At 43.7% G+C, this 14,956-nt stretch overlaps 1 protein-coding gene across 1 annotated transcript in view; it reads right to left on the reverse strand.

The window, feature by feature from the left end:
* The window catches only part of ASTN2 (astrotactin 2), a 614,159-nt gene that overhangs the window by 449,142 nt on the left and 150,061 nt on the right, over window positions 1-14,956 (reverse strand). Inside the window, exons 5-7 of the mRNA XM_024762620.1 lie at window positions 12,598-12,682; window positions 12,008-12,082; window positions 11,123-11,248 (exon numbers count right to left, since the gene is read on the reverse strand). Coding sequence (XP_024618388.1) covers window positions 11,123-11,248; window positions 12,008-12,082; window positions 12,598-12,682 — 286 coding nt within the window. The remainder of the gene's footprint in view (window positions 1-11,122; window positions 11,249-12,007; window positions 12,083-12,597; window positions 12,683-14,956) is intronic.

The raw sequence follows: 14,956 nt of genomic DNA on the forward strand, positions 1-14,956 counted from the left end.
TGTGTTGGGTACAGAGGGGATTGGTATTTATCGGGCAGAGTAAGATACACTAAAGGAAATGGGTGGTCCTACCTACCCCCAATGAGTGGTCTTAGAAGGGAAAATGATTGCTCAACTTAGCTCGTCTTGATGAGCACTGCCCAGAGTTGCTGCTCACAGAATCTAAAGCCTGGCCTGCTTAGGTGAGACCAGAGCAGGGATTTCTAAGGAAGCAATGTGACCACACACCCAGAGACTAGGATATACCTACAGGCAGAGGTGGACTGTAGCAGTTTAGAACCATCCGAGTGATGGCAGGGGGAAGGGCAAAAAAGGACTCCAAAGGTCGCATCCAGTTTGTGAGTTTATAATTGTTTAAACCTGCCTTTGAAACTCTACGATGCAGCTCAAGGCCTCTATGTTATGAGTGGTTTGTTTACAGCTTAAATTAGAGCGTTCTGTTTTTAATACATTACAAGTGACGGTGATAGTGCCAGACTGTATCTAGGAAGCACCTAGATGGAGGCCTCAACTGTGTCTCAAGCCAGAAATCTATTTCAGGAAACTAACTGGCAGCAAGATGAGATTATCCTAATATACCTCCTGAGATAACAGACAGATGGATAGAAACAGATAGATGGAGTAAGACAGCCCCATTTCTAATTCATCCTCAATATCTCCATCCACATGGCTGTGTCTCTCCTGCATCTCAGCAACCAGAAAATCTCTCTTCATTTTACAGAAGCACGTGATCGTCAAGTCATCAGATGCAAAACCAGGAGGACCTCTAAACACCACCAAGTTCAGAGATGGCAAATACCTGACCCATCCGTCACCACTCCCGTCCCATATTGAAGGCCGGCGTCATGAGTTGATCATAACAATCTCCCCATCTGAGGCCATCTGTAGCCTCAGAAATCCTCCCAACTTGACATCCTAGGCAGCCCCTGCCCATTTATCTGAGTTGGCACACGAGATGTCTGCTGTCTGCCATCTCTGATTTAGTCCAACCTCTCAGGCAGATGGATACGCAGAAGCCCGGGGGGGATCTTGAAGACATGGGTTGGAGCAGATGTTCAGCTCATGGTCCCCCCACTTCCTTCTATGACTGTGTCTGTACACTGAGATCCTGTCCCCTAATCACAGGTGACTAACTGAGAGGTCAGCTCCTAACTCATGCCAGGCCAATAGATTTCCTTCTCTAGGATTCTTCAAACTGCAACTCAACGAAGAAAAGCATTCATTCTTTGGTGGTAGGAGTACAACAGTCTTGGAAGCTCATGACTAACACAACCCCACTATGGGGGTGTGAGTGGGGAGGAATGAAGCCACTGTGGGATAATGCAGAGAGGAAAGTCAGAGTCCTAATGTTGTATAATTCCCTCAACTCCCCTCACCTCTGTGGCCAAGCTGATCTTTCACCCTCCCGTGGCAGCCTTCTGGTGCAGTTGCCGTTAAGCTAATTTGAACTGGGTTTCTCTCTCCTGAAACCAAAAACATCCTGACTAATATAGAGCAGAAAGGGTTTCCACGCAACAAGTGGGAGGTAGATATGGTGTCATGATGATGGAGTAAAGATCTTGAGATCAGAAGCCTGTGTTCAAATTCCAATTCATCCTCTTATCAGCTGTGCTATTTAGGGTCTTAGAACATCAGCTTCTTCATCTGTGAAATGGGGGGGGTATAAAAATAGCCTCGGCCTTGTTAGATGACTGCAAAGACCACATATGAGATGCTATATAAAAGCCTCTGCCCAGTCAGGCATGCCCAAAACACTGCTTCTATTGCTGTCTTCCGTGTGGAGTCAGGACTGAAACTCAGGCACCCTAACTCTGCCCAGTGTACTCGCCAAAAAACCATACTTTTATGTGTCTTTCTCCCTTCTCTCTTTCTTTTTTCACTGAAAGATCTGCAGCCCCATTTCAACATCAGAAGTCCCATTTGAAAAGTGTTTAACTTCTAATGCAGATATACCGAGTCGTTTCTCAGTTTCACTGTATCTGCAAAGCCTTCCGTAATTCAACATCAAATATTTATTATATTATTACATTTATTAAACTTTTAATAATTTAGCATCTCCTGCATGTAAGAGAGAAGCTTAGCTAACTGGTTCCCCTTTATCCAACCTGGTTCACTTCAATATTTATATTCCAAAGTCTCCATTTGGGTTTCATTTAGCAGAGGCTGTGCCGTGGGCCTCTGCTCCAGCTGACAGTCAGCACCTGCTGCAGCCTCCCCAGTGGCAAAGACTAACAGAAATCTGGTGTGGAACGGTGTTTGAAGAGATTTACTGAGCCTGGGCGGAAACTCATCCTAATAGACTTCACTTTTATTAAGATCACAAAACCAAAATGAGGGGAAATATATATGTCGCTGGGCTCACTGGCTGAATGACAGGCAGCAAGGCTGTGAAGGGATGTGAGTAGAAAGCAGATCCATTTGGTGGGGCGTGTGGAGGTCTTTATATTCATGCTTCTCGGAGGGGCTTCATTCTCCTAAAAGAAGGGAGGGGTGCAGGGGTGCAGGGAAAATTCCAATGCCCAAATCCCATGAGCCCAGCTGTGAGTGCCAGACAGATGCCCTGTTGCTTCCAAAGTCTCCCCTGACCCCCATTTAATCTTCCACGAGCACGGAATGGACTTCCACACACACTCAATGGACTAAATGGTCAACAAAGATGAAGACAAAAAGTCCGATGCGCCTACCCCTTAATCTCACAGAGAACCCCTTGCATCAACGGTAGCCAACATTTACTGAGCTCTCACCTAATGGGTTGAATTCAAATCCGGATTCTGCTACTCATTGCCTGGAACATGTTGGGCGAATGATTTAAACTTCTTGTGCCTCAGTTTCCTCCTCTGTAAATAGTAGTAACTCCATCATTGGGTCATTGGGAGGAATCAGAACTAATGCACGTAAAGCGCTTAGACAGGGCCTGATACAAAGTAAACGGTCAGTACACGTGAGTCATGATTATATCTGACTACATACGGGGCTAAGAGTTTAAATGTATTATCTCATCAATTTGCAAAAACATCCAAAGATGCAATAGCAATTATCATCCCCATTTACAGACAGGAAACTGAGGCTCAGAAAGTTTAAACACCTTGCCCAAGGTCAGCTAGTAAGTGGTGGAGATGGGATTTGAACTCAGGTAGTTTGACTCCAGAGCCTTCACTATTCTCTTTGCCCAAATCTCCCTTCTTCTGTGTTTCAAGCAGGTAAGTGGGTTGCCTGTTGAAGTCCTCTTGCAATTTCGGAAAAGAACGTCTGTGTGAGTAACTGGTGAAGCAGGGGAAAGTGGGGGAAGCTTCTTGGGGCTGAAACTGTCTAATAAGGGCTGCAGAAGCCCACCCCTGTCTCAGCATCTCCCTGGGAAGGGAAGTATGCTTCTCGGTTGCCTACCATGCAAACACACACACACACACAGTCACTTATTTGCAAAAGCTGTCAAGGTTGTATGGAAGGCAAAGGCAAGACGTCTGAGTTTTACTCACCTCCAATAGGAGGGAGCATCTTGAGTATCAAATCACACAAGGCCTCCATTACGGGACTCCCCCCACCGGAGGCTCTGCTGGCCTGGGCCTTCCCATCCAGGTGTCCCAGTGTAACATATCACCTGCCTTGGCCGAGCCTCACCCCTGCCCACCCCACACACCCTGATGTCCCGCTGCTCTTACCCTCCCTTACTTCTGCTGTTGATGCCTAAGGAGATCAAGAGGAATGCAGGGGATCCCTTCTGTGTCCACTTCTGGGCCTTAAACTACATCTTTTATCACCTTAACCCAACTGCATCATACAGTTATTTCCTTATTTGTACTAAAATGCCAACTAAAACTTCAAAAACTTCCCACGATAGGGTACCAGTTACGTGTAAGGTGCTGTACTAGTTACTCTGACTACATTGCATAATCCTGACGACAGCCATCTGAAGGAAGCCCAACAATGTCTATCTTCCAGGTTCAGAAATGGAGGCTGGAAGAGGTAAACCGACTTGGCCCAAGGAGTTCAGGGAGCAACTGTGGTGCCAGGATTCGTATCCGTATCTGTAGGAGTGCAAGCCTATGCTCGCTTTCCTACACACTCTTCCCTTTCTGGTCTTTACATTTCCAGAGCCTACACAGTGTCCATCACACAGGGAAGTACCTAGAGCGCTTTTGTTGCGGGTTTCACCTTAAGATGGATGGCCCATGTTTCCAGAATACACTGTAACTGACTTGGGGGACTGCCTGGGCAAAAGCCAGATTCTGGTATCTGTAGCATCTGCACAGGGGTATCTGCTGGGGGCCCTGGAGTGGTGAATACACTCTCCTCAAGTGCCCTCAGAGTCCTTGCTGTCTCTAGGCCAGGTGGCCCAGAACTGAGGAAAGAGGGGGAGAGGAAGAAAATAGCATGAGCTTCCGTCTCCTCTCCTCTTCTCACTGTATTCTCTGCCACGTGCCCCTTGGCACTACCCACAAGACACACTGACCTGGACCCTGGAAGCTCCCCGCATCAGGCATGCCACTTCAAGACCCCATGCCCCATCCACGGAGCGGACATCCGTGGGTTTTGCCTTCTTTTGTTGTTGCTCAGCATCCGTTTGCTGCCTGTCCTGATTCCCCCCTGCTTTCCCCCTATCCTACCTGCAATCTCAATCCACATGGTAAAGATCCCCCTATCCTTGCTGGTTTGAGAGTGGGTCAGTGACCCAGGTCTGGCTAATTTCAGGCACTGATTTGGGATATTGGCCAATGTCCCCAAATAGGCCAAACAGAAGCATCATAGCTTAGAGATGAAGAGCATGGAGTCAGGAGTCATAGTCTCAGGATTCAAATCCTGGTTGTGTCACTGACTGGTTGTGTGACCACGGGCAAGTTATAAAATTCGCTGTGCCTCAGTTTCCTCGTGCATGTAATAAGGCTAATAATGGGTAAAGATTAAACGAGTTCATTTCAGCAAAGCACTTGGGACAGTTGCCACATAAGGAGGAGCTCTCACTGCTGTCACTCAGTGCCAGGACTTTTGCTTAGAGCTTGGGGAAACAGGATATCTCTTTACTCTGGCAACGCCCCACTGAGGCTGTAAGATTGGAGTTGTTGGTGAGAGTGTGCCGGAAGAGCACGTTAACCCAGAGGAAGACAGAGATGAGGGATGAAGAGAGACACAAATACTGAGTCCCAACAACACTGTAGAGCATATAAATCCTGCTGGACCCAAAGCCGTTGCCACCCTGGAGTTTGCAAGCCCTTCCATCCTTTGTTTTCTGTGGCAGCCTTCCTTTCTTCTGCTGCCTAGTGCTTTAGTATGCATACGTTAGTCGGCACTAGAGTAATCTGAGGACTTGTTAAACCAGATTACTGGTGAAACAAGATTACAGGGCCCACCTCCAAAATATCTGATTCAGGTCTTGGGTGATGTATGCGTTTCCTGCAGCTGCAGGAATAAATCACCACAAACTGGGATGGCTTAAAACCACCGGAAGTCCAAAATCAGTATTGTGAGGCCAAAATCCAGGTGTTAGCAAGGCTGCGCGCCCCCGTGAGGTGCAAGAGGGAGAATCTGCTTTTCGCCTTTTCCAGCTTCTGGTGGCTGTTGGCATTCCTAGGCTGCGGTTGTGTCACTCCAATCTCTAGTTCCCTCTTCACGTTGCCGACTCCTCTGTGTGTGTTCAATTTCCCTCTGCTTCTCTCTTATAAGGGCACTTGTAGTGGTATTTAGGGCCCATCCAGATAATCCAGGATAATCAACCTACTTTAAGAGTCTTAACTTAATCCCATCTGCGAAGAAGACCCTTTTTCCAGATAAGGTAACATTTACAGGTTCTAGGGACTGGAAACTGATACCCTTGGGGGTCAGTGTCAGTCTACCAGAGATGGAGTCTGAGAATCTGCCTTTCTAACAAGTTTCCCGGTGATGCTGAGGCTACTGGTCCAGGGACCACACTTTGAGAACCAGTGACCTAGTGACTTCCTGCTAATACCTTGCAATTTCGCTCAGAGGTCCTCTCCTCTGTGGGGCCTTTCCTTTACCTCCCAGGTGAGTTTAACCACCTCCTTCCTCCCTTGGGTCCCTTCTCTGCCTTGAACGTTTCCTCTAACCTTTGCAAAGGTCACAAAGTGCAACACTGTTTTGTTTGCAATTTTGTCTCAATGCCTCAAGATCTTTGTCCGAACATTTCTCTGTCTCTGATACCTAGCCTGGCACATGGTAGGTGTTCAATAAATTCTTAGTGCTTGGAATCAAGAGGCCAAAAGAACAAGGAACTCTTCTGAATTCTATCCAGAACTAATTCAATGTGAAAACTGTCACCAAGTGAGCGATGCTGGCTTGTATCCTGATGTCCCATTATCCTTTCAACACTGTGTAGGAATTAACAGTTTTTCACCATTTCATTTTCATTGATTTGAGATCACAGAAAAATCACTCAGGGGCTCCAAAAGCTGGGCTTTGCACATTATTACTATTCCAACCATAATAGCAATTCCTGCATCTGTCTTATAAGAAGAATCAGCTCTTGGTGAAATTGTGAAGCAGGCCCAGTGTGTAGCAATAAGTGTTGTTTGCCATGTTGTCTCTCTATGAGTATCTTTTATTTCATCTCTCAAGTCAGTCTCTCGTTCCATGCTCTTTGCTACACCATGAGATCCCTGAAAGCCAAGGTGGGTCTTATTCATCGCAGTATTCCTATGGTACCTGGCACAGTGCCTGGCACACAGGAGGGGCCCAGCTACGGTTTTCAGAATTGAAAGGAATCTGCACACAATTTAACTAGAGTTCGCTCCTCTGCCTTTGTAGCTGACATCATTAGTGTCTCGAATGCTAAAAATCTCATTTCCAGCGGCTTCCTGCTGGAACGGGCCAAAGAATGGGAGCTGTCCAGGGGAGAGTTCTTTTCCTTGGCCCTTCAACCCTTCATACTTGAAAGCCTTCTCTCCCACCTTAAATTCCACACAGACAAACCCTATGCATAATTCAAGGTTAATTGCCAATGTTCTCTCTCCGGCAAATACTTTTCTAATTCCTTTGGTCAGGAATTCGTTCTTCCTTTTCCACCCCCAAGGCACTCTATGTGTACCGCACACGTGCCTCTTCACTCATTCTGCAAATATTTCCATATGCATAAAGCCGCTAGACCTACCACACCATACTAGATGTTATATATTCACTTAAGTCTTCCTCAAATCCCATGACAAAGGGATTAATGCAAACTCTCAATACTAAGACCCTATCGATTTTAAGGTATGTCATAGATTGGATGTGTCCTTTCAGCAAAAGAAAGAGAAAAATAACAACAAACATAATAACTGATGCTTCTAGAGAGTTCACCATGTGCCAAACTCAGTACTTTACAGGTATTATATCTTTTAATTCTCAGCACTCCCCTATAGGGCATAGATAGTGTTCTATCCACGTTATCCACAAGGGCCAACAGAGCTTCAGGAAAGCTCATGCAGGAAGCAAGTGGTGGAGTTGGGATTTGAACTGACGCAGTTCAGTTGGGCTCTATAGCCTATGATTTTTTAAAAAAATGAACACCCTTACCTAATAAACTTTATGTTTAATCAACACATGGCACGCATAGAGAAAAGTGTGCAAATCGTATCTGTACAGCTTGATGAATTTTTACAGAATGAACACACCCATATAACCACCACCCAGATCAAGATATCAAATATCACCAGCATGCGGGCATGTTTCCCTTCAATCACTGTCCCCTCCGTCACCCAAAGGTAATCCCTCTTCTTTTTTCTAACATCCCAGATTCGTTTTTGATCTTTATTTAAACATACATATTCATTTGTGTCTGGCTTCAATAATTCAATCTTATATCTGTGAAATTCGTCATTGGTGACGTGTGTGGTGGTTGTGTTCATTAATACTGAGCATTAATAACATTCCACTGTTTTATTTATCTACTATCTTGTTATTGATGGGCATCTGTGCTTTTTTCCCCCAGCTTTTTGGCAGTACAAACAAATACCACCATTAGTATTCTTGGACATATTATTTGTGGTATCCTGTTTGTAGGATATGTAGATGTTCAGCTGTAGTAGATACGGCCCAGTAGATTTACACAGTGGTCACACTAACTTACTAGCTCCTGCTATAAAGGTATGGTAGTTCAGTTGTTCCATATTCTCACCAACATTTACTATCATCAGTTGTTTTGGATTTAGACACCCAGGTGGGTTGAGCCTTTACTTTTGACTCTAACTTGCTCTGCCTCCCCTAGTTTGAGATTCCATACTTTCATAGTAATCTGTCACAGACTTAAAAACAAAACCAAAAAAACCAACAACCGGGAAAGCACCTTTTCATTTTCCTTCCCAATCCTACTGGAACGCTTATCTCTTCCTTCTTGACGTTGCTTTTTCCTTTAATCTCTCAGTTGTGATTCTGTGGCATATTATTGGCTATCTATAATTAAGATCTATTATTTATTAATTTCTAACATAGCATCTGACTGAAACTTATTAATTCTTTGAATGCCCAGGATATGCCTGCCTGAGCGGTGTCATGTCAAACAAGGTTTATTAGTGCAACTTGGGAAACTCAACCTACATAGCACAGATTTTTTTGAATGGCAATGATTGCAATCTTTTATCTACCCTTACAGTGAAACCAATGGGTATGTGAGAGGTAAGATGAAGGTAACACTTAAAAGGCTGTCTGCAATTGCTCCAAGGCCAGACAAAGACGTGTAGGCACCCCAAGCAGGATAATAATTTAGTGACCTAATCAAACCAACATTCTTCAAATATTTGAAATACATTTCAAATATTCTTCAAAGGGTTTATCCTGAGCCACTCTGCTCTGGTCCCGACTCGGTGAAGGCACACCCTCCATGTAACCAGGCACAGCATTTCTAGCTGCTTAGAGCATCTAACTGTTACGGATCATGCCCTTCAAAGGTCTCACCGCTTTCAATTTATCACAGTATTTCTTCCAACTACAAACAATATTGTCACTGAAATAAATTCTAGTACTATACTTTTCTCAATTTTGTTTTAATATTTCCGAAGATGTTTTAGAGTCCCTGTAGGTTGATATTCTGTTCTTTTCCATGTCTGGTTTGCTGTTCAACGTAATAATTCAGATTGGAGCAGAAAAGGCAACTGAATTATCCTACAGACCATGGTCATTCTCAGCAGTATGACATAGTACTCAAACTTCCTGACTCTGCCTTCCCCACCATCACCAGTTTCTACTTGAACTCTATTGTAGTGGGAACTGAATTTATCTAAAATTGGTAATCCTGTACCTTTGGGAGTATATTATGTACCAGCATTTACACAGTTAATTATTACAACGATTCTTGGGAGGTGTTTCAATGAAATAGTTAAGAACATGGGTTCAGGAGGTGGAGAGATCATGGGGTGAAGCTTGGCTTCACTACTTACTAGTGAAGGTATCACCTTCATGCCTCGGATTTTTTTTTTTTTTTAATTTGTAAAATAAAAATAGTATTAGCATCACATTTGGGGTCAATGTAAGGATGTAATGAGATAATGTTAGTAAAGGGTTTAGGAATGATCAATGGAGATGAGCTATTATTATTACCGGTATCGTCATCATATTCTGTGAGGTAGGCACTGTTACTATCCTCATTTTGCAAAGAAATGGAAAGTTAGTAAGTTGCATTTGGCCAGAATCATATAGTTCATCCATGGTAGAGACGGGACTGTAACCCAGAGCTATCTGACTCCAGAGGGAGTGTTACTATCCGCCAGTCTGACATTTATAGCTTCACTGAAATCACACGTTCAATGTCAACAGTACAGAACTCTGAGGAAAGCTAGTAGAGACCTTTGTTCAGTCGATTTGAGACACGGTCGTAGGGTCTCTTTGAGAATCATCCTTCAACCAGATGGTCTTTTCTCCATCTTTAAAATATGTAATGCAGAGAAACCTTAGCACATGCTTTACTAAAGTCTCACTGACCTCAATTCTATCAAAAATGGAAATAATGGTAATTTGCCATGAATCAATTTGTGTGTGCATGAAACCATCTTAGTTCTTAGTAATTACCACTTCATTTTCTAAGCGCTATCCCTTGAATTTTCTATCCTTTTTAAAATTACCTCTTTGGAGAAATACCAATACAAAATCATGATGTGTTCATCCCTCCATGAAATGTTGAGAAGGTGAGAATAAATAAATTGTAAAGCAAGAGACGTGGGTTCTAGGAGCTTCCTATCAAGATGTCATGGATATATGATAGCATTTTAAATTCAAAATGACCCGAAGACAGCTAGACAGGAGAATAACAGTCACTGGAAGTATGGGGGCCATGCTTCCATGTTCCAGTTCAGGAGCTCATAGGCTGTGTACAAGCCAGTTCCAAAAGTAAAATCAGAGTCCGTTTTATGTAACATTTAAATTCTAGAATTCTTCCCTCAATCAAATTGGGAGGGGGGGGAAAAAAGAACCTCCATTAGAAAGCTCCAGAATAGTGCTAGGATCAGATCTAAGACCACTGGTATAATTAAATCAATAAACATTTTAGTAGCTGTCCGATATGTACTGGGAACTGGGGATTATAAAGCTAAATAAGTTATTTGCTTTGACCTTGAGAGATTCGCCACATAATAGGACAGAATGATACGTAAGCAATTAATTAGAACACAGTAGAGTCAGTCTACAAGGAAGTTAAGTACAAGGTGCAAAACGTGTAAGGAAAGATGTAATCTCCATCCTTTCATGAGTAAAAAACAAATTCATTCGACCTGGACATTTCAGACCTATGGATTAGCCCAAAATCTGTTCCCGGTATCTGAGTCATGAGAGAAAGCAACTCATTCACCAATCTTTTACCTTCATGACTCTCCAGTATACTATTAAGTAATCGTCTTTGATAAGAGAAGATCATTAAAGATCCCAGGATAAGCCAGAGAGTGTGGTCACCTCTCTCATGTTTTATATAAACCCCAAAGGAAAGTAATTATGTTGAAATATAAAGGCACTGAGTACCACCATGGAAGTCACTTTCAGGAGTGTGGAGCATGGCATATTGGACAGTGTTTTATATATCGACTAGGCAACTGCCTACTTCAACAACATGAAGAGTACTTTTCCACAGGAGTTCCTGAGATCCTGAAACAGAGGGGCTTCCAGGGCTCTAAGAAGACCGTGGTACAGGTGCTGGAGATGACATCCCTACCTGACATCTGCAGGGTCTTCTGTGACGAGCACATCGGTCTTGCAGCTGGCCAGGGGGTTGATGGACAGCTCCACGGGTGGGACCACGAAGCTTTTGCTGACAGGAAGCCAGAGTCCTTGGCCCAAGCTGAAAGTAGACCTGCAATGTAAGAGTTTCCATTGGGGGACTCCCTGGGCAGCAGAGACAAAACAGAAAAAAGGGGCCCCTCCACCCTTCCCTTCTAGAACCTTCTCTCACTCCCCCACCCAACTGAGTCCCCTGCATTCTCCAAGGCATAATGTTGGCCAACTTTGCCCAGACTTGGATGGTCACTTCTTCACTCCATTAATCATTTAGCCCATGCCTTGTTCTATATTGCTAGTTTTATTTTCCTGAGTTTAAATCCTGATTCCCATTTACCAGTGGGCTTTGTGAGGACAGGAACTATTTCAGCTCTGCTTTCCCAAGCAGTCCTGATAGCCAGCAGGAGGACCATAAGTGACTGCTAAGTCAGCAGGGGCAATCTGCACAAAGGTTAAGGGCATGGAGCCTGAATCAATTTAACCCAAAATCTGATTCCCAGTTCTGCCACTTAATTTGCTGTATGTCTTCATCAGCTTAGGTACTGAAGTTTCACACATGATTTCATGGCAGTGGCAGGAAGAGGTTCTATGGCTATAGAATATTTTTAAACCACTGGACTAGATAATCAGTAATGTCTCCTCCAGTTCAAGTATCTCAATTTATGTCTATACCAGACAAATGGGAATTAGATTCCCATAGCAAGCGGGGCCATTGCATCCCGGAAGTGCACAGGCTCGATAAACTAAGGAGGTGCGTAACTACACCTCCCATCAGACCCTTCTCCATACCCCAGCGTCATGCCCCAACAGACTGTCAACTCACCTGAGAATCTTTTCAGGGGCTTGCTCCCCTGTCACCAGATCATAGCCCCTCTCGAGTGTCGTGTAAGGCCAGGGTCTGTGGGAAGAATTGAGACAGGGAAAGAAAAAGGGATAGAAGATGCTATTAGTCAGAAGCAGGTGGGATACATATGTGGACAATGCTTGGAGTAGCTTTACAAACAATCAAATTTTGCAGAGGTCATTATTGGATAAGGCTATTTATATTATAAAAGGCTCCATTTCACCGAAGGACTCAGCACTTCAAAGTCCACTTTGTCCATTTTGGATATTATGTATAAAAAACCCAATTCTTCTTCATTAGTCCACTCAAGAGAGTGGTCTTTGATTACCTATGGTTTGGGAGGGTGAGCTAAACTTCAGCCTTTGTTCTCTAGAAGATTCATCAATCATGTACCTGTAATACTAAAATGTGATTCAGTGGGAAATGGGATTCGCTTTCCATCAGGCTTTGCAGGGACACAACTGTTGCAGAGGAAGAGTCCTCTTTGTGGAGCAGTTTGGGGCATCTGGTAATGCCATAGGGAAGGTGGGCCCTCCACTGTCTCTGCCCTGATGTCCTTGGCCACTCACCCTTCACTCTGTCCCCAGTCACTGCGCACACACAGGTGTCTGTGAACCGGGTCAGGGGTGTAGCCTTCATGACAGCCGCACTCTCCTGTAAAAGAGAAAAGGATCTTGTGAAATACTGCCTGCCCTTCTTTCTGGTTTCCTTGTTTTCTGAGAAAATAAAACAAGGTGGCTAGTTGTAGAAAAGGTCACGGAAAGAGGGTGTTCTGGTCTACCTGCCATTGTGGTTAATATAGAGTTTATTCATTTGTTCATTCAATCACTTATTCACTCAGCGAGCCCTGACCACACTCCCTGCCGGGCTCTCTGCTCAGCCCTGGGGATGCAGAGGTCAAAGGTACAACCCAGATGCTGAAGGAGCTCATGGCTTAACGAGGCAAACAGAAAGTGACCTGGTGGCTATACCTGGAAGTCCTATTCTCAAATATTTAAATTATGATAAAGTACACTTGCATGACAAGTGTAACCAGGAAATTGAATTCTCTCCACCTGAATGAACTATTCATGTTCATTTGTAAGCCCCAAAACAAATGCCACCTCCTCCAAATACCTCTGATTTCCCCTTTTGGAAAAATTATTTTCATCTACCATCTCCAGATTTTATTTTGTTTTGTTGTTGCTTGTTTGTCTTAATGGCTTTCCTCTCCTCTTCCCTCCTCCCCTCACTTCCCTTCTTGTCCCTTCCCTTCCATCTATCCATCCATCCATCCACGTGTCATTGTTTTCTGGCCACGCCTTACACTTGGTTGCACACATCCTCACTAGCATCTCACACTGCCTTAAGTATATTTTCCCATTAGCCAAGCTCATTCTGGGGGCACACGTCATGTTTCCTGGTGTATCTTCAGTGTTCAAAATTCTGGAAGGGTCCTACCTCCTTGCTACTATTAGTCTTGCTTCACTGTACACTCCTTAAGATTCGGGGGTATTCTTTGATTCAATTAGTTGTTAGATTTTCCTAAGACGTATTTGTAGAATGTTCCCAGATGCTTTACCAAAAATAGATTCCATTAAAAAAAAGCTTGTGAGATACTGTACCATTCCTTAGTGCCAGTAAAGTACGATTCTTCAGGAGGGTGATAACGTATACAGTTTTCCCTAAACTTATTTCACCTTGGAAGCCTTGCTGGTGAAACAAATCATAGACTAGTGTCCTGTGGAACACACTTTGGGAAACACTGGTAGGAAGCGCCCTGGCTGAACTCACTGCATAGAACAGTGTAGGTGCTCAACACTGTGAGTTGAATGAATAATTAACTACCTATGGCTTTGATCAATTTCCAGACTACTGCTGTCACGTTGCCATCTTCTGGTAATCACACTCATGCACATGCCCAGATGAACCCGCAATTCTTCAGTCCTACGGTGATTCTGGTTGGCTTGACCCAAGCGTTTTCAAATTATGTTTCATGGAAACGTCTAGCTCAATGGGGGAGATTTAGGGACTTTGCACCTTTTAGATTTTAATGTTCCTTAAAAAGTTTTATTTTCAGATCTCTTTAATAATAAAAAAAAATGATGGCTAAACACTCAGATACTACATGCTAAAATTGAGGACACGAAGAGCACTGTCACTTTAAGTCTGGTTGCCAGGTAAACAGATTTTACGCAGACCTCATTAAAAAAAAAATTCTCCTGTCATCTTCGTTTCATGGAAGAGGACCCTGAGACTGTGAGTCTAGGTGCTAACAAGCTCATGCTTTGTACAACTTCAAGTCTTATGAATCAGGATTTTCTCAGCCTTGTGCAACAAAAACAAAACACAGCAGTGAATAAGACGCTAGGGTAACACAGGTTCTACAACTATCGCCCACAACTCCTGATTTCTAAGTGCTTGTATTTATGGAATAGCCTTATTGTTTTCACTGATTCACTATACATGTTATACATTTGACCTTATACAAAGTATTCCGAGTGTCAACACTTTGTTTTATGCATTCCAACGCTGCTTAATCTTTGTATGTCCAGCATCAGCAAGTATCTGGCAAACAGCCTGGGCTTAATAAATGTTGGTTGAACTAAAAGAGTAGTAAGACAGAATATGGAGAAAAAAATGAGTCAGAGAGAATATTCACAATATTCAGATAAGACTGTTAAAAGGAGAAAGAGAAGAGAAAGAGAGAGATCTACCTTTCCCCTTCTCTGGATACCCGGTATATAAGAGGGGGCTGCTTGCAGGCAGGGATGCTGTCTGTAATTCTCCTCTCCAATAACATCCCAGGGTCTTCCACCGGACGCCTGGGCTGTAAGTCCGTGCAACCTAATGGACTGATTGATTGTTGCCAGAGGTAAGGAAAATGGACGGAAAGAGCTGAGGTCCTTGAGATTTGGATGAGAATCATCGACCAAAGTGGGAGGGGTA

Source organism: Neophocaena asiaeorientalis, unplaced genomic scaffold (assembly GCF_003031525.2).
Source record: "Neophocaena asiaeorientalis asiaeorientalis breed wild unplaced genomic scaffold, Neophocaena_asiaeorientalis_V1.1 scaffold78, whole genome shotgun sequence".
NCBI classification, from domain to species: domain Eukaryota; kingdom Metazoa; phylum Chordata; class Mammalia; order Artiodactyla; family Phocoenidae; genus Neophocaena; species Neophocaena asiaeorientalis.